We start from the raw sequence: 18,302 nt of genomic DNA on the forward strand, positions 1-18,302 counted from the left end.
CATCAAAGTTAGAAATATTGTTATTTAGGATTGAACCCAAATTGGTTATGTAATATATAAGTGTTTGTGCTTGATCTACCATGCCATCAAATATACTCACGAGCTTGGTTCATGAGACTTTATCAAAAGCGTTGGACATGTTGGAGGTCTTTTGAAGGCATAAGTTTTAGTTGGTCTAAGTTTCCAATCTTAAGTCCCTTTTTCTTTTGTATGTAACACTATTCCAAGAGCTAAAAGAAAGTTTTTTAGAAAAAAAAAGAAAAAAAGAGAGAGCTAAAAGAAAGTGTTGTCACGGGGAAATGATAGGAAAAAGTTGCACAATTTCACGTTAACTTGAACAAAGGTATGACCGTAGTTATCATTGACAATAGTGACATTTTTAAACAATAAATATCACCAACTCCATTTACCCTTGCACACTCTTTATAGATTAAATAAAAGTTCTCTTTTCTCGATGGATTGGAAAAGTGAAGAAGGGAGATGATTTTGACTCCTCAATGGAATTATTAAAACAATGTTTACATGAGAGATACTAAAATTAGAAGCACTTTTTTATATTTGCATTCAATGGACTAATGTTGGTGTTGTGTAAAACACCCCTTTTTGATTGTCGGATTTATGGAAATAGTTTTGTGGAAGTGGCCAATATTTCTGATTCATGAATGCCCCATTATGAAGAATAAGGCAATCAATTCTATGAGTATAACGTGAACATTATTGTTGTCATGGAGTGGGTCAAGGCTAGCATTCAAATGCTTGTACAAAAGTGCAAGGATCAATGCATGGACCTTGGGCCATATAAATGTGTATAGGGTTTCCCCATCCACGACCTCTTAAATGTTAGGGATTAATTTTCACATTGCTATTAAAAAGCAAGTTAATTTGGAACTTTTCTTTTCATTTATCGAGGTTATCATTTGAACCAAGAAGATGTTGGCCAAACACCCATTTTGCGTTACGATTTAGTGGCAATACTTTGATTTAAAACACTTCACATTCAATATCCTTGCACACTACTACGTGAACAAGGGACACTTGTACATAAACATCTTAATAATTCTTTGAACGCGAGCTCCTTTACGTATATTCTTGCACCAATGCAAAAGAGTAATAGATTAATTAAATTGGTTCTTAATGATAGTTTTATGCGAAAAAATTACGCTTAGGTTTAATTCTTTACTATGCAATCAAGAATCAATCAAACCTCTCGTACACTAAAAGACCATTGGGTTTTTCCCCAATTAAATTTGACTTGAAGTCAAGAACCATGGATTTACATTTGAGAAAACAAACAAGGGATCATGGATTCTTAGTCAAGAATCTTAAGACTTTAGTGAAGAACCATAGACTACAATGATTTGATTCTCATATAGTCGAGAATCATTGACTCACATATAGTCAAGAGCCATTGATATATATGGTCACGCATAGTCGACTCTCATAAAGTCGAGGTTCAACGAATCTTATTTAGTCAAGATTCATCAACTCTATACAATCAAGCATCACTAGCTCTCATGTGTAGACAAGTAATTGCACAAATAGTGTGTGCTATGATCAATGTATTGAGACTTTGAAAAGGGCAATGTTTTTTGTGTTTTGTTTACTTTTAACTAGCAAGAGTTGCTTGTGGAGGTTCACTTCCCGGTATGCTTTGCAACAAAACTTGAGAGTATTCAGGAGAGTAATAATGCACAATCTCGATAGGATACACACTGTTGATATGGTCCACAAGTTTCTTCGATTCGGACCCTGCATCAAGATGCAACTTTTGCAACTTGTCAAACCCTCCGGAAGTTACAAATCGAGTCCTTGAATCTGGATCATTTACAAGAACCTTAGAAAGTTGCCTAATAACCAACTCTAAAATATCTTCAGGTAATGCCGGCCCCTACAAGCAACACCAAAGAAATCAAGCCAAAATTATAGGTCAAGTTTAAGCAAAAGACAAGACCACACGTTTTTTTGAATTGCCTACAAGTCAACACCAAAGAAAACAATCCAAAGTCAAAGGTCAAGTTTAAGAAAAAGACAAGACCACAAGTTTTTATTATTTATTTTATGATTGGGAAAAGAAAAAACCAAGCATTTTTGTATTCATTTACCTGGAGCAATGAATCTAAAGGTTGCAAATGAGTAAGGTTCCCAACTATAGCTTTGAGTGCATTTTTACACTTGTTTCTAAGGTCTTCACTACTTCCTGGATGGAGGAAGGTTGAGAGTAGCTTGGGGAGAACACCAAATTTGGCAGTCATTAAAGCATGAGAAGAGCTATGCTTTCCAATCTGCCCGAATGACCAATCACTTGCACTCTTTATGTGGTCCTCTTCCTCATTGGTGAATGCATCAAGAAGAGGCGGAATAGCATTCAAATTTATCATAGTATTTGCAAGATCTTTATCGTGCGAAGCAATATATCCGAGCGTCATAATACCTGAACATCAATAGGAGTTTTCTCTCTCTCTCTCTCTCTCGTGTCATAATGCATTGACAAACTAGAAGAAATAACACTTACTCGATGTATTGGAAACATTATGTCAAATCCACGGATTAACTATTAACATAGATAAAACAAAACAATAGCTATAATGACTAAAAATTGAAACACTACCCCACTTTTACATACAAGGGAGAACTAATACAAGTAGTCCAAAGCTTTAAATATCTTAGTGTTAATGTCCATCAACAAATAGGTGGAAAGTATGCTACAAGTCTAGAATTCAAGTTAGGTTCAAATAATTATTATATGTTTTAGAATCAAAGCAAACTAAACTGCTACTTGCGGTTGAGATGTGGAATTGATATTATTCAATGCTATGATAAGTGTTATTTTATGGAGTGGAAGTGTGGGGTAGCATTGAATGAAATAGAGAAAATAAAAAAATTGTTCTTGCGTAGAAAATTGGGAGTTAAATCCTAAACATGCTAATAGAAACAAGCACTCGGCCCATAGAGATGCTCGCCATGCAAAGACTATACATGTATATACAAAAGTTGAGAATATGCATGATTAGAGATTGCCAAAACAGGCTTGGGAGTATAGGATGAAAGGTACTAAAAACAAATAAGAGCAAAATCCTAGGTGCTCGACATTACTAAATGGTTTAAAAGATGGGTGTAAAAGGTCTATAAGAGTTCTCAGGTGATGATATGGAGTACATAAGATTCTAAGGATGAAGTAACAACATGCTAAATTGTCAAAATTGAAATATTACATTGCACATGTCAAAATGAAAGAATGCATCCAACTGCATCTTACTACCCCCATGAGCCTTGGCTCTCGAAGAGCCTTAATATTTCTTCAAACCTGCTCACACAAACTTAGGTGTTGAGGTAGACTTCTGGCATCTTCATCCAAGAAAATAGAAACTTATTATTTAGTAAAGAAAGTTTCAAGGCCATAAGCACAATAGTGTACGACATTTATAAAAAATAACAAACCTCAAAGGGAATGTGAGAAATCACAAGTATCCGTCTCAACTCATGGTAGAATATCCAATCTTTTTCTTTTGTAAAAGTATAGCAATATTACACCACTAAAGTGTGCACAAAAGGGTATCCGGAGAAATGAGGAATACATTACCCCCACCCCAAAATAAATATGGAACATGACATTCTTTTGACAAATTTCCATACAACCAAGCATGGGCACATATCAGCCAAAGATCTACATCATTAATATAATAATTTAAAGTGTGAAGTAACATGTGCCAAAAGGGGCCTTTAAAACTAAATGCCCTCTTAACTATGTTGAAAATTGGAGCATAATTTCTAGGTACCCAATAAGGTTCACAAGCCATACAAAAGGACATCAACTTCCACTTATAGGAAAAGCTAATCCTAGAGTCCCCATGATTCAATAAAATCAGATTGATCTTTTTCAACACCATTGAACTCATACCTATTAAGAATGTTTCAATGTGTTAGATATATCCACTAGTTATGGGTGGAAATGCCTAGTAGCATGAGAAATAACCAACATGAGATGGTGAGTAAGAACTAGAATTAGAATTAGAATTTTTATCGTCCATAAAGAGGCCAGTTTTGACCTATGGGACCAGAGTATACATGTGTTCTTGATATGTGTCTCCTTCCTAAGAAGGGTATTCATATAATGAAGCACAAATTCTCTATGCGTGAATAAAGCATACACATATGGGCTCAACCTTCTAGGTGGTGTCTTAAGTATGGCACTTGAGTTATCACTCCCTCTTAGTATGTCAACACATCTTGAACGAATTGCACCATATGTTGAACATGTGAAGAGCAAGTGACATTCATCCTCTACCATGCCTTCATTGCATACTTTACATGCCTTCAAATTCGTTACATTTTGATACCATGATGCAACTTCAATACCTAACTTGTGAGATCGAGTGCTAAGTAGTGTAAGGGCTCTACGAGCATTACTATTCATATTGGTAATGAGATAAGGTTGGATACGATCAATTGGCATTCTTGCTTTATATTGAGACCAACATTCAGGGTTAACATTTGCAATGTAGTATTCTAGCTTTGTCCTCTTAGCATATTCCCACTTCATCCTTAATGATTCTACCAACCTTTCCTCAATCATTACATAATGCATAGCATCACCTGAAAGCTCTAAAAGATCATCCACACCTCATCTTCTAAACCATTTCCTTATGTCAACAACCCAACCGGATGAGAGAATCTCACTCTTATGATTCTTTTGTAGTTTACATCCAACATTCCAAGCAAGATGTGCTAATCGATGATTCAACATATTCTTGACTTTTGTAATGTATCTAAATACTCTTTGGAGTGCCAATATTTCTATGGGTCGAACACCTGTTTCCAAGAGCATAACTTTGTAAGAGGTAGTGCTTTTAACTCCTAATTTTCTCCTTAAAAACATCTTTGAATTTTCTCAATCTCATTCCATGCGTTAAGAGAGATGGTGTCACCCCATACTTCTACTCCATAAAACAATACTTGAGTTACCATGGCATTGAACAACATTAGTTTTATTTCCCATCCACAAGTATCACTTTGGTTGCATTGGTTCTCCAAACGGTAATACGATTTCCAACCGGCTTAAAGCCTAGAATCAAAGAATGCACTCCATTTATTTGTGGCGGGTGCGTTAACACCAAGATATTTACAACTTTGAACAAATTGTATATGTTCACCTCTATATGTGAGCATATGGTAATGATGAGGTTGGATGGTTTGCATTGCCATCATTTTTGTTTTCTCTACATTCACTGCTAGTCCACTACTATGGAAAAATTCTTCTAATACCCCAAGTAAATGTTGCATACTATCAACATTATATGAGAAGAGTACCATATCATCTGAAGCAATAAGATAGCATGTTGCATCAATTTGGGGGCATTCAATCCTTCTTCTCTTGCAACCTTATTCACAACTTCTTCTAATTTATCAATACATAAGCCAAAGAGTGTGGGTGATTGTGGACATCCTTGCTTGACCCTCATGTTAATTAAAAAGTACTTTGAGAATCCACTATCCATTTTTAGTTGGCATTTAACTTGCTCATATAGGCGTGCAACAACAACTCGGTACTCTAATGGCATGTCAATCTCCTTCACTCTATTGTAAAGCTCACTTTGTGGTATGGAATCAAAAGCTTTCTTGAAATCAACAAAACAACAATAAAGTGTTTCTCCTTGTAGTTGACTCTCTTCCATGATTACTCTTAATGTGACCAAATGATCCACAGTGGAGTGTTTTGGTCTAAATCCTACTTGCTCAAGTGCTCTTTTGCTTGTACTTTCAGCTCATGTGCTTACCTTTTGCTCCATAATAGTGCTATATAATTTAGCAATATTGAGCTCACCATTATTGTACGATAATTTGATACTTGATTCTTATCTCCGGCTTTAAATATTGGTTTGATCCAATTCATAAGCCAATCATTTGGAAAACCTTGTTTTATAGCTTGCTCTATAATTGTCATTATCCCATGATGAGTATGTGGTCTTGTCCATTTTAAAAGCTCACTTGAGACGTAGGTTACATTTGCTGATTTCCCACTCACCATCTTCTTTATTCCCTAATTATGATTATGATTTTTTTACCTACCAAATTGATTGCCAACCATCTTGATTTTTTTACCTACATTAGAACATAGCACTCAAGGAAATATTGGACTTATTCTCTAAGTTAACCACCAAGAAGTGAGCAGCCTAGATAAGAGCACAAACAATGGAACCACTATGAATTCATGATGAGCGAGTTGCAAAAACATTTAATGTGTCCATTTAAGGGAAGGTGGTGAAACATGATATCTTGGATATAGGCAATTGAGTCATTGTGATCCTCAAGCATATGGCTAGGAGTGCAATCTAAAATGGGAGTCAATCTACGTCAATGTTTGAAAGGTAGTGCCCAAGTTATTTTTAAAAGAAGACTTAATGATAGTGACAAGATTGGACTTCATGGTCACCATCACGACTCTCTCTATTAAAACTCAACAAGAGCATTACAAAATATGTCTTGGAAAATGAAAAAGTACAATATTATTGACTCATGGACTTGGTGGACAAGAATAGGAAAAACAAGGAAGATGTAGATTTAGGACAAAATGAAGACTTGAATTCTACGGCACACCCGAGGAAGGCGTTGATGATGAAGAGAAAGAGCTGTTATTGGAAGGAAAGTTTCAGTTGGTATATTTCTTCATTGTCCATGCAAATTGGGTTCCAAATTACATGGTCTATATGCAAGACAAACTACTATTGCTTGATCTCATTGATACCTACTTGTTTAACCCTTGATTGACTTGTGTAGGATGAGAACGAGTGATAGTAATAATGCCTTGATTCTTTGGTAACAAGAATGAGGGGGGCATGATAAAGACGGGTGTGCCTTAAGTGCACAACAATTTTCTCTTGCTCAATCTATTGTAATCCCTTTCTAAAAGTTCTAGTAAAGACCTTAATGTTATGTGCTTGCCATATGTTTAATATCCACACTATTGAAAGGAAATACGTTGACATTATTGGTGTCAAGAATAGAAATGTACATACATGCTACGAAATATGCACAAGATACAAGATGTTAAGAATATAAGGTTTTGCAAACACTCTAATCTAAAACGGCATAAAGCATTCATTGTAAAAACCTATAAAAGCCATTTTTATGCCCTTTTGTATTCCTCCTCCACTTGAATACCTAGGCTAGATCTCTTTCATTAACCTTTGCCCCCAATGTAACCAAGAGCGCAACTTAATTTTTGGGGGATTGACATGTGTTTTATGTCACTTTTCAACGGAATATAGTTGATATCTTATCGTGATTTGATTATTTTATTTAAATTAATCAAAGTGTTTGTTAAGTCTAATAGGTTTAAGTCACATGTTGATTTCTTACCGTGATTTCAACATTTCGATTATTTAATTGAAGTGTTTGTTGTGTTTAATTGAAGTTATGTTCATTTAATTAAGTGTGAGAAGGGAGAGTTTAATGAGGGTTTACTCTTAATTGGCTAACACTAGTCTAGTGGCTAAAGACGGTTGACTCCTATATCTTCTTATGTCATTGGCAATAAGGTAGATGTTGATCCGAAACCCCCCTAATATGATGATCTTGGTGTGAGAACAAGAACTCCATTGAGAAAAAAGTGTTTGGGAGCATTCTTACACACTCATGTAGTCGATTGACTTGATGGAGCTAAAGAAAGTGGTGATGGTTCCTTGTTGATTAGGTTTTGTGGTTATATACATTGTCATCCAACAATCTATTTGTCTCTTGATTTCATTCCATTTCTTTGTGGAGTGGGCCAAAGCCTTCTTTGCAGAGGCAATGGTATCTCCCCCCTTATTTCCTTACAAGCTCCGCAATGGCAAAAACCTAATGTTCCTCTGCTTCCACATCCCAATGGCATACTTAGCACATTGTTTTTCGACAGATTTGCATGCATATTTGCAACTCTCATTTTCTAGATGATGCAAAGAGATTTTAAGCTCTCCTATTACACTGCGGAGTTGCATGAGACCCATGAGGATCAACAAGACCTATGGTCAGAGCTGTTAGAAAAGAGGTAATTAAAACAATAGTAGAAAGAATATTTCTACAAAAATATTTCTACAGAAGATGAAGTTAAGTAATGAGTTCAATCACACAATAGGAGCTTTTAAAGATTTATACATGACCTCTATATGCAGAGGAATGGAAGTTTCTAGAGTTTCTAAAATAGATTTTCTAAAACTAGACACTTCTTCTACACCATAGATTTTGCATGGCTATGCCCTTTTCAATAATTATGAACAGCCTACGTATTATATAATATTATAGAATATCAAATCGAACCTAAAATACTAACAAGAACAATCATTTCTAAGCACTCTCTCCAATTCTTGGGAATTTTATTGTTTCAAACTTCCACGAGTTTTAGTTGATAAAAAGGCATGCCTATGTAGGGTCATTGGGTACACAGCAACACTGCATAGTCTTGTATCGGGTCTTTAAGAGCATCCCACTCTGGGGAATCTCATGTTCATGTGAGTTGCATGTAGATCACATGTTCTCTTCAGCAGGAGGCACATCCCACCAAACCATTTAGAGAGCATTGCTAAGCACTCTCTCCAATTCTTGGGAATTTTATTGTTTCAAAATTCCACGAGTTTTAGTTGAGAAAAAGACATGCCTAGGTAGGGTCATTGGCTACACAGCAACACTGCATAGTCTTGTATTGGGTCTTAGAGAGCATCCCACTCTAGGGAATCTCATGTTCATGTGAGTTGCATGTAGATCACATGTTCTCTTCAGCAGGAGGCACATCCCACCAAACCATTTACCTCCAATCGCTACTCTCTATGATCTTTTTCTCATCAGGACCAACATGAGGGAGGAACAATGGAAGCTGCATATATAGATGCTGGCACATCCATCGTTGCAAAGAAAGTCCAGCTATAAAAAATAACTACTCCGTAGTCATAGGGGCTGAAGGTAGTTGGTAATTTTATGGGTACCATCGTAAGCATCAAAATATCTTCGTAAAATTGCGTTAAACTGATTCAATACTTCTTGTTAGACAAGGTGATTATAGGTATTTTGCATAAAAAAGAGATCATACTAGGTAGCCGTTCGCTGCCACATGTATCCGTCACATTTTCAACAATGGCTGCACCACCACCACCACTCAAAACCAACTGGGCAAGCTCTACTGTATGCTTGCAAACTTCCCTAACCACAATCGCTGTGTTTCTTCGAACTTGAGGATCACTGTCTTTTAATGACATGAAGATGGCCGGAAACACACCAGCAGCAACTACAATCTGCAAATAATGTTCAGGCATAGAAAGTAGAAAATATTCGAAGACGAGACTGTTTTAGAGAATCACTACTTGGGTCAGCAACTGACTGAAAATGGAGACTTACTTTTGCCAAGTCCACAGAATGCTTTGCAATTGAGCCTAACAGATAGCATGCCTTCAGACAAAACACCATGGTTAATTATCAGTTCATATGAACATAATAAACAAGTTAAAGAGTTCCGTTTATCTCCCAAGTCAAAGTAATCAATGAGCAGAGATAAGCTTGCGCAGCCAACCACTGGCTCCGCAACTGACTAGCATCTCCATGTTTAGCTGAGCTAGACCTTTCCATAAAAAAATCTCAAGCTTGAAATCAAAATGTCAAGAACATCACCACCTATGTAAATTCAAGAGCCTTTTCCAGTTCTAGGAATCTTATTTCTAGCTTGGAAGGATATCATGCAGTTTTTTGTCACAAAATGTGCAGAATTAGGACTGATTACATTGACCACAGCCAATGAGTGTAATATTTGGAACTTGAGAAATTTTCGTGAATCCAATGTCAAACAGATTTGTATTTCCACATTAAAATCCCGAAAATAATGCGATTAAGATAACATTCCATCACTCGTGTGTTTATAAGCAATAATGATTTCAACCATCTTTAGGTTATTTACACACTTTGACAGGAAGATTAGAAAAATGAAAGCTTTCAGGTGCTGTGAGGAAGGTTCTTACTTGGCGTTTCAACCTAGCATCAATGTGGGTAGTTAGAGGCACAATCAAAGGTACTGCACTTGCATCTATCACAGCTTGTGCAGTATTAGGACCATGTTTTGCTATTTCTGCTAATGCCAACACGCTAGTACGTCGTAGTTGAATATCTGACTCCTGAACAAGATAAGAGAAAATAAAATTCATCAGTCCACCCAAAAATATTCCTCATTTCTTACCCTCTTTTTCCCCAGTCCAAGGTGTTGAACTAGATTTTTTAAAATTTGATATTACACAATTGTCAGATTATTGTTGTAAACTTAGGGGTCTGCAAGATGTGAGCTATGAAGTCACCTAGGACAAAGCTACATACACTAATGGTAAATAACAAAGTTCGTTTTGTTAGATTTATCATGACTTTTAAGGCCCAAGAAACAGTGGTCCTAAGTTAGAACTATTGTGATAACATTTCGAAGCCTAAGATGTCTGATAAGAGAACAATGTCATCCTCATATAGCAAAATTTATATGATCAAAGATCCTTTCAGAGATGCACCATCCCCTTATCAATGGCTCACGACTATGGGCAAACGTGACATCTGACTATATTTACTCACTTGACAGTAGTCTTGGAGTCACTGGTTGGCTGGTTTACACATTTCAAGCATTCATTCCATCCGTTTTGACAGTAACAAAGTCCATTATCTGTTAAATGCGTTAGATTATATCTACTTGCAGATCTATGAAGTATTTACAAGCTTATCCTTTATAGTAACATACACAGTCTTGTTCATATCACCATTGCTTCATATATGCTTAATATGTTGCTACCACAAACTTCTTAATATTCCTTTTCTTTAACCTTTCGCATAGAAAACTTGTGTACTTTTGAAAAGAAGAACAGTTTTCTCTCACTACTTTGAACTTCTTTCAGTTTTTCTTCAAATATTTCCTAATATTTTCTTCCATATGTAAGACTTGATTGCAGAAGCAAAGGAGGCAGGAAAAAATGAATTTTAATCATACAATATTATTCCCCATGCGTTTACATTCGAGACTCATGAAGACATGATAAACATTTCCAACTCCAAATAGAACATTAAAAACAACTAACCTGCATAGAAAGGACTAATAGTGGAATGGCACAAGCATCCACCACAACCGCAGCAAGTTTTGAATTGTGTCTAGCAATATTTCCCAGTGCAGAAGCTCCGATTTCTTTGACAACTGGATCAAATTCCTCAAGACAGAGCATTAATTGCCGTACAGCACCAACATCTACAACAGCTTGAGCAAGTTCTGGAGTATGCTTGGCAATGGCATTCAACACATGAGCTGCTGGCTTTTTACTGTATCTATCAAGCTCCCTGAAACAACAAGATGTGGGCCATGACCATAATACTTTCACTTCAACATTACACAAGTAATCATTTTTCTATAATCTCGCTACAAACCAAAGGAAAAGAAAATTTCAAACAAATGCTCATGTTATCCTCTTGATTTAAGAATTGTGTATTTTCAGGGTTATGTCCATTTCCACACGAAAAGAATCCTTAATACTTACTTTAATGACTGGACAGCTTGAAGATGAATGCCCTGCAATACTATTGCCTCTGCAAGGTCTTCACTGAAATTGGCGAGCCGTGCAAGTGCCAGAGAAGCAAATTGTTGAACCTGTGGAACCGTGTCTACTAATAGAGGCTTCAAAAACTCCATTACTTGGGTATTATACAGAACCTCTGCATTCTGCAAAGAAAATATATTTTAATATAGAATATTGAAGAATGTATCAAAGAAGCTATCAAAAGACTTGTAACTGGAACAAATGAACATATATGCACATAACTAGACATTAAAGGACAAATCCAGATAAATAAAGATCTTTCTTTCCATGACAAGAATTGGAGGTTTTATAAGTAGAGACATTTTATGACACAATACATCCATGGTTTTTTGTGACATTTTTTGACACAATACATTCCATGGTTTTTTGTTTGTGTTTTTGAAGAAACCAACTTTCATGTTCTAATGTATCTTTGGAATACATGATCAATAAAGTTTTGCAAGTGGGAGCTTCACCACCCAAATGCAGGAGGAGAATGCTTGAAAAGTGAAGTGGTCCAGAAACTCCTTGGCAAACATAAACATAACACAAAACAGAGGAAATCTGACATGAATGAAGAAAATCGAGTAAACACAAAGCGCGATGAAGACACAAAAACAGGAATTAAAACAGAAGGGATGGAGGGGAAAAGACAGGTTTGATATATGAATGGACAAAAAAATGCAAAGTAAAAAGAAGAAGGAGAAAACCTGGGGTTTAGAGGCAAGCTCTGAGACAGACTGAACAAAGGAGAGGCGAGATTTCTGATAGCTCTCCAAAACGCTTAGGATTGATCTTGTAGTGGCCATGGTGGATCGCTCCTCATCCAGGCAGGCAACAGAGAAAACAGAGAACAGAAACAGGGGAAGAAATATATATATCTATATTATGTATATCAATGAATATCTTCAGCCTGTTCAGAAATGGCAGTTATAATTGTTGCTCCCTTCTAAAAACTCTTACCTATTCAAGGATTTCTGTGAAATGGCATACCATACTGCAACAATTGGCAACGGTTCGGTTCCAAACCGAACCGCAGCACCACGGTTTTACGGTTTAAACGGTTCGGTTCGGTTCAGGTTCAGGTTCAAGTTTTTGTAAACGGTTCGGTTCAGGTTCACGTTTTCGTAAACAATTCGGTTTTAATGGTTTAAAACTGCGGTTTAAACAGTTTGATGGTTTTTCCGAATCGAACTGCAACACCACGGTTTTGCGGTTTAAACGGTTCGGTTCAGGTTCAAGTTTTCGTAAACAGTTCGGTTTTAATGGTTTAAAACTGCGGTTTAAACAGTTTGATGGTTTTTCCGAACCGAACCGCAACACCACGGTTTTACGGATTAAACGGTTCGGTTCAAGTTCAAGTTTTTGTAAACAGTTCGGTTTTAATGGTTTAGAACTGCGGTTTAAACAGTTTGATGGTTTTTTTTATTAGTAATTTTAAATTTTAAAAATAAAAATAAAAAGAATTATTATTATTCATTTTTTAAACAACCTTTTTATTTTTAAGCCTAATTCTCATATTTTAGGAAAAATCTTGAAAATCTTGACAAATTAAAATTTGAAATAATAATAAATTTTAAAATTTTAATTTTGACGAAAACCGAAACTGAACAATGACACTGCCAGTTGTAGTGGTTTAATGGTTTAACAGTTTGGATTTTGACCAAATGTTTCGGTTTTAATGGATTCATGGTTCGGTTTAGGTTTCAAGATTGTTAAACGGTTCAGTTCCAAACCAGTTTCGACACTTGAACCGAACCGAACCATTGCCGATTGTTAAACCATACATACATACATATGCATACATCATTCATACACATGCATACATATGTATGTTTTGTGGGGTTCACAACACGAAAAAGATGTTAAGTGGGTTCTGAAAAAAATATCCTCAATGAAAGAGAACCTTTTTGAAAGACCCGATCCTCTGCGTTTTCAATGTAACAAAACATGGTGGACGGAGAGACAGGCCAGTATGAATGAATCCGATGCTTTGAGTTTTCTGAAGCGAAACCATTGTTGACGACTATGCCCATTTTTAGTTGGATGCTTCTAATCTAGTTCATGTTAGAGCCCATACTGTTGCTTCCATGATACTTAGTTCACACTTAATATGATAATAAAATTCTCTCTCTCTCTCTCTCTCTCTCGACCAGGTGCTTGACATTATGAAATGGTTTAAGAGATGGGGAGACGAAGATCTATTGGAACTCTCGGGTGATGCTATGAAGTATGTGATCATCAAGGATACATTATTAGAGGCACTAATGATGAAGTGACAAGATGCTAAAATGTGAAAATTGGACATTTGCATTGCAAATATGATCCCTCAACATTAGCCCCAAAAATGTAAGGTAAAAGTGCTAGAATGTATTCAATTGCATCTCACGAGTCACTACCCCCATGAGCCGTGGCTCTCAAAGAACCCTACACTTTTCTCTAAACTCGCTCATAATGTATTCAATTGTATCTATATCGTACATATTGTGAATATGAGATGAAAGGAAAAGGGATTCAGTTACACAAAAATCACAAATATGACTGGCTTTGATATTATTTAGTTCCCCGGCCTTGTTCTGTAATTGTGGGAGATGCAACAAATCTCATCATCATTTGCTTGTTCATTCCTTCTCCAAGAACTCACTCTATATTTGATTATGATACGGGCATCATGTAATACCAAAGCAATCTTCAAGAATAAAAGTGCATTTTCTAAATCAATAATAGCCCTTCCGCATCTAAATCCGTATAAATATCTTTAATAATATGGAGATGGGGTTCCTAATAACCTGAATATGCGCTTATAATTGGTAATCACACATGCAAAAGATTTATATACAAATTGCATCATGATACACAATAAATAAAGCAATCATTAAATAAACCTTTGCTCACCTTACTTACCATAATTTTTCAATTGCATCGACAAGGCTTGCACATTGTACTCCAAACCAAAATAGCATCAATTTAATTCTAATTTTCAATAAATGCAGCTCTCGACGAGACAGAAGAACACACATAGATCCACAAAACACATATGCAAAATGATTCAGTGGCCTGATATTCTGAGGTATTTCTGGAATTGTTTCATTTTCGGCCCTTTCAAGTAGAGAACTAAATGAGATCTAGATGCATTGATGCACACATTGTCAGGAATTTTGGGTCCCATAAGGCAACAAAATGAGATAAACTGACACAATTGTCCTACTGATGTAGGCACACACATAAGTTTGGTACAAGCTTCACATATGCAACTATTATCGTTCATCCCGACTGATAGTTACTTTTTATCTTCCATCATGGTCTTGAGCTCTCATACACTGAGCTTTTACATGTTTCATCCCAATTAGTGGTTTTTTTTTTGCCTTCAACATGGTTTTGAACTAGGTTTTTTTACATGCTTCATGCATGTTGAGGAACTAATTATTACTTGTATTTCCATATGGTTTTGAGCTCGCACACACATACACACATGAGCATGTACATGTTTCATATATATATATATATATATATATATATATATATATATATATATATAAAGTGCCTCTATAAGCAATCGCTTTTGTCTTTCATCATGGTTTCGAATTCGGAAAAGTTCACCTGGCCATCGCCATCTTTATCAACATTCTCAATCATGTTCTCGATGCTTTTCATGCTCGTGATTGACGACGAAATCATCCCGAGTTCAAGAAGTGCAGTCCTCAACTCCTGGGGAGAAATGAAACCATTCCCATCCTTATCATACACATTAAAAGCTTCTCTCATTTCACCATCATGATCAATATCATCATCATCATCATCACCATCACCATCAATGTTGGGAGCTTTCGGTGATGCTTTCACACCATATTCTTCTAGAAATTTGTTAAATGTCGCAAACTCTTTGAACTCCAAGTATCCATCTCCATTCCAATCACAGAGTTTCACCAATTCAGACAACCTCCCTTTGTTTAGTTGAAAACCCGATTTGTTCATCCATTGGCATATCTCTTCAATGGTGAGAAATCCGTCGTTGTTGGCATCAAAGTCATCAAAGATGGCGCGAAGGTCCACAGAACTCATGCTGTACATAGTCCAAACCAACAAGAAATAACTTTGTTATTACAAAAAAAAGACACTGATAGGCAACAGAACACAACAAGACATTAGATGCTAAAGCATAGTGTGAGAGTCCCTGTTAATTTGATCTAACCGATTAATTTGATACAGATCAACGAGCTTATTGTACTAATATTCTTGAAATTTTACATATGAATGTTATGTGTGTAGGGGTAAAAGCTTTTGGATTGCAACAATAATGGTGTAAGTTGGTGTCTGGGGCAACAGACCCAATGTGGCATTCATTACAAAAATTCTTCAGATTTTCTGTCCCAAGATCATGCCCACATTTGGTTTTCTCTGATGTATAAATCCACTTTCCACAACCAAGGTTAAAAGCTTTTGAATTGCAACATTAAGGGTGCAACCTAATGTGACATTCATTACAAAAAAATCCTCAGATTTTTTGTCCGAGATCATGCCCACATTCGGTTCTCTGATGGATAAAATCTAATCTCCACAACTCTGCGAGGGTTGAAGATGATATAGCATTGTCTTAAAACAAAGAGAAATTCTAACAAATTGTGAAACCAATTTGATGATCCTTCTATCCAACATTCCCCCAGGAGAACTCTTACAAGATAAATACATATAGATCGATAGTTTTTTCACACTTTCCATACCCATTTAGCACCATTCTCAAAGCAAAAGAAACAAGGCTAATCAATCCTTGTTCACTCTTCTATTCTTTTCTCTATTCTAATACATTCTCAGAAATATGTAGATCACCTTCAAGTAGAACAGCTATCAAGTAGCAACCATAGTATCAAAAACTATGATCCGGCGGAAGAGTCAGGATGTGGAGACATATATAAAGGCTACCAAAACCAGTATACACACTTTCTCTTCGCTACTTACTGATTGGACGGACCGTTATCCAACCAGGTCTATACCCAGGAACTATGAATGTAGATGCTTCTTTTCTCTTCTTTCACACTCTCTAATACGTGGATTAACCTTCATATAAGTAGTGGGTAGGTCTACTATGGCTTGATTATCGGGGCGATGAACAAAAGTCGTCTGATTGACATTGATCAAACTTCTACGCCTGCTTTCTTCGTTGATATATCTATTGCTACTGTTAGATCAATTGTATGTACTCGGGAGATTTGTCTGTATAAAAATGTCAAGGAAATTCTCCGAAGAGCTTGACTCTAAATGCATACATAAACCCTAAACCCTTCTTCCTCTGTTATTAGGTGAATTTGTGAAATCAGGTGAACTTCATATTTCCAAATTGTGAAGGGGGCAAAAAACTTCTGTAAGGGAGTACTCGAATATTGACCGAATCTTTCTTGACAGACACTGAATCTCTCTCTCTCACTCACTCACTCACTCTCTCCATCTATCTATTTATCAATCTATCTATCTCTCTCTCTCTCACACACACACATACACAAACAAACAAACAAAGAGAAAGGCATACAAATAGCAAGGAATGGCAAGAAAGCTTTACCTTGGGGATCGAATGCAGGGGAGGCAGATGGAGATGGAGAAGTCCTTGTGTTTTGGTTGTTATGTTGGTAGTAGTCTAAAACAGAGATATATACATATGTGTATATATATATGTATATATATACATACATACATATATACATACATACATATATATATATATATATATATATGTATGTATGTATGTGATGTGCATAATGCATACATTATTTGCCAATGGTGTCATCAGAGGAGTAGAATTCCAAAAGAGCACTCCCTGTGTTTGTCACTATATTAAGTAGAATCTCAAGAGCACTATGTGACAATCATTGTATTAAGTGGAATCCGAAGAGCACTATGTGACAATCATTGTATTAAGTAGAATCCGAAGAGCACATTGTTTAGGGTTTAGGGTTTAGGGTTTATGAAATAAGAGGGAGATATCATTGTGTCTTTAAACAAGGGTGGAATTTTGAGATAAGGGTGGATCGTTGATCGGATCGGACTCGTGTATCGACGCTCTTCGTTTACGGGAATCAATGACTACCAGAGAGAAATTATTTGGATCCATTGAACCTCCGCCCAACCACCCTTTGTCCAGCTTAAATAAGATCCCTCTTCATTCTCTTGTTAGTCCCCCCATATGGTACATGAGTACCCTATGATAGTGAGTGCACTCTAGGGGGGTTCCATCCCTCGTTAGATTATTGAGTGCACTGTAGTGAGATTCCATCCATCACATAGGTATTACATTATTGAGTGCACTCTAGAGAGATTCCATCCCTCACATTGCACTTTGGTAATGGTACACATGCCACAAACCCATGACTCACATTAACCGTGTTGTCTTCACTTGTGTGTCAAAACCCTAGAAGGGAAGAGTAGAGAAAGGAAAGATATACCGAAGACGACCCCACACAAACATGAAGGAGACTCTACACGAGCCCGACGAAGACTCCACGCAAACTCGACGAAAACGAAGAATGGTCAAGAAGACTCTGCAAAGAACAAAGTACGAGGAACTCATGATTTCTCTCGAGCTCCTAAACCCCTAGAAGAAGACCACCAAAAACCGAGATGAAAGAAGAAGACGAAGCGAAGATCAAGAAAAAAATCAAGGACCCAAAAAGAAAATTCAAGGACTTCGTGCAAACTCGATGAAAACAAAGAATAGTCAAGAAGCCTCCACAAAGAACGAAGAAAGAGGAACTC

The 18,302-nt window shown here is 36.4% G+C and overlaps 2 protein-coding genes across 2 annotated transcripts; both read right to left on the bottom strand.

The window, feature by feature from the left end:
* Positions 1-1,216: 1,216 nt before the first annotated feature.
* Positions 1,217-12,423, bottom strand: LOC147861264 (uncharacterized). The gene is made up of 8 exons (XM_087323983.1): positions 12,269-12,423; positions 11,520-11,701; positions 11,070-11,322; positions 9,981-10,133; positions 9,367-9,417; positions 9,062-9,263; positions 2,103-2,431; positions 1,217-1,888 (listed from the first exon to the last, which is right to left on the bottom strand). The coding sequence occupies exons 1-8, from the start codon at positions 12,365-12,367 to the stop codon at positions 1,607-1,609; spliced, it is 1,551 nt and encodes a 516-aa protein (XP_087180109.1). The 5' UTR covers positions 12,368-12,423; the 3' UTR covers positions 1,217-1,606.
* A 2,080-nt stretch (positions 12,424-14,503) lies between these two features.
* Positions 14,504-17,198, bottom strand: LOC147861265 (calmodulin-like protein 3). Its single transcript, XM_087323973.1, has 2 exons — positions 17,113-17,198; positions 14,504-15,621 (listed from the first exon to the last, which is right to left on the bottom strand). Exon 2 carries the CDS (start codon positions 15,618-15,620, stop codon positions 15,105-15,107), a length of 516 nt encoding a protein of 171 aa, XP_087180099.1. The 5' UTR covers position 15,621; positions 17,113-17,198; the 3' UTR covers positions 14,504-15,104.
* Between the last annotated feature and the right edge of the window lie 1,104 nt (positions 17,199-18,302).

This window comes from Azolla caroliniana, unplaced genomic scaffold (genome assembly GCF_043228905.1).
Source record: "Azolla caroliniana isolate FFs.n. ecotype wild unplaced genomic scaffold, voAzoCaro1.0.p SCAF_8, whole genome shotgun sequence".
Lineage (NCBI taxonomy): Eukaryota > Viridiplantae > Streptophyta > Polypodiopsida > Salviniales > Salviniaceae > Azolla > Azolla caroliniana.